The following is a 1,672-nucleotide window of genomic DNA, read 5'->3' on the forward strand; positions in this document are numbered from 1 at the left end:
GTGTTTTAAAGCTGTTAGGGCCTCTTTGGGTTCAAAGCGGAAAATATCTACACGGTTGAGAGTGGGTTGTTATAAATGATATTAGAGCACTAGGTTGTGATCTTGATGGGAACTTGTTTAGTTTACCTTTGGGAATAGATGAGTGACGCATTAGTTTAAGTTTCAACTTCATCTAGTCTGATTCCTTTTATTCCTTACAATTTTGATTTGCTTATTTGACTTCTTAGTGACTAATTTAGTTATACTTGTTGCTTTATAGGACACCATGCCACCAAGGAAACCTGCATCTTCCCAAAACAATCAAGCTAATGATGATATACCTCCTCCACTTGAGGCTTTGCCCCCTATGAGAACTGAAGGGCTTTATAGATATTTAGGGACTTTGGCTAGCTTGGTTGAGCGTCAAGCTAGAGCTATTGGAAGTAATAGTCAAGGACAATCCTCATCTACTAGGGGTAGCTCCTTTGACGACTTTAAGAAGTTGGGTCCCCCTTACTTTTCTGGTACTTCAGATCCAACAGAGGTAGAGGCTTGGATCATGAAAATAGAGAAACTCTTTGATGTCATTAATTGTTCCGAGGAGCAAAAAACCTCTTATGCAGCATTTATGTTAGACAAAGAGGCAGACCATTGGTGGCACATGACTAAGAGGCTTTTGGAGGATCAAAGGCCTATTGTTTGGAGTCAATTTAGGGAGGCTTTTTATAAGAAGTACTTTCCTGACAATGTTCGATGACAAAAGGTGGGAGAGTTTGTCCGTCTGGAACAGGGAAATTTGACTGTGGCCCAATACAAGGCTAAGTTTACCGAACTATCACATTTTGCCCCACAGTTGATTACTACAGAGGATGAAAAAACATTAAAGTTTCAGGATGGACTGAAGCCTTATCTGAAGAATAAGATATCAATTATGAAGCTTAGTGTTTATTCAAAGGTGGTAGACAGAGCCCTTATTGCAGAGAAGGATAATGAAGAGCTTCACCAGTATAGGGAACAACAAAGGAAGAGGAATAGAAATGATGGTGCTCATGGTAACCAAGCACAGAAAAAATCTGCTCCAAATAGAAATCAGAATAAAGGAAAAACAGCACAAAATTTAGATGGGATTTGTCCTACTTGTGGCAAGAAGCATGGGGGTAGGCCATACTATAGAGAGACAGAAGCTTGTTTTGGTTGTGGAAAATAGGGACATATGGTTCGGGATTGTCCAGAGAGTAAGAAGTTTGTATTTGGGAAGCCTAAGAAGAAGAATAAAGATGATAAACAGAAGCCTAGGGCGGGTATTTGCTATGACTCATAGAGGTGCTCAGGCTACTTTTGATGTAGTGACAGGTACTCTTCGAATTCACACCTTATTTGCTAGAGCCTTAATTGATCTTGGTTCAACGTACTTTTTTGTTTCCGTATCTTTTGCTGGTTTGTTGGGTATGCCGATTGATAACATGGACTTTGATTTATTTGTTGCTACTCCTTTGAGAGATTTTGTTGTGGTTAATAAAATACTTAGAGATTGTTGTGTGATGATTGGGTATAGAGAAATGATAGTTGACTTAGTACTTCTTGACCTTCAGGATTTTGATGTGATTTTGGGGATGGATTGGTTAGCTTCATACCATGCATCTGCTGATTTTTTTGGGAAAAGAGTGACGTTTAGAATTCCTGGTCAGCCTGA

At 39.3% G+C, this 1,672-nt stretch overlaps 1 protein-coding gene across 1 annotated transcript; it reads left to right on the forward strand.

Annotated features, from left to right (window-relative positions):
* The first annotated feature begins 265 nt into the window (after positions 1 to 265).
* LOC117905697 lies at positions 266 to 1,186 on the forward strand. The gene is made up of 2 exons (XM_034818581.1): positions 266 to 676; positions 743 to 1,186. Exons 1-2 carry the CDS (start codon positions 266 to 268, stop codon positions 1,184 to 1,186), a joined length of 855 nt encoding a protein of 284 aa, XP_034674472.1.
* Positions 1,187 to 1,672: the final 486 nt, after the last annotated feature.

The sequence above is a fragment of the Vitis riparia genome, chromosome 18 (assembly GCF_004353265.1).
Source record: "Vitis riparia cultivar Riparia Gloire de Montpellier isolate 1030 chromosome 18, EGFV_Vit.rip_1.0, whole genome shotgun sequence".
In the NCBI taxonomy this organism is placed as follows: domain Eukaryota; kingdom Viridiplantae; phylum Streptophyta; class Magnoliopsida; order Vitales; family Vitaceae; genus Vitis; species Vitis riparia.

Excerpts from the sequence above, each read along its gene's own strand:
- LOC117905697 (XM_034818581.1), top strand. The coding sequence starts at position 266 with ATGCCACCAAGGAAACCTGCATCTTCCCAAAACAATCAAGCTAATGAT. Across the intron at positions 677-742 it reads TGGAGGATCAAAGGCCTATT|GTGGGAGAGTTTGTCCGTCT; the intron begins GTTTGGAGTCAA and ends CGATGACAAAAG.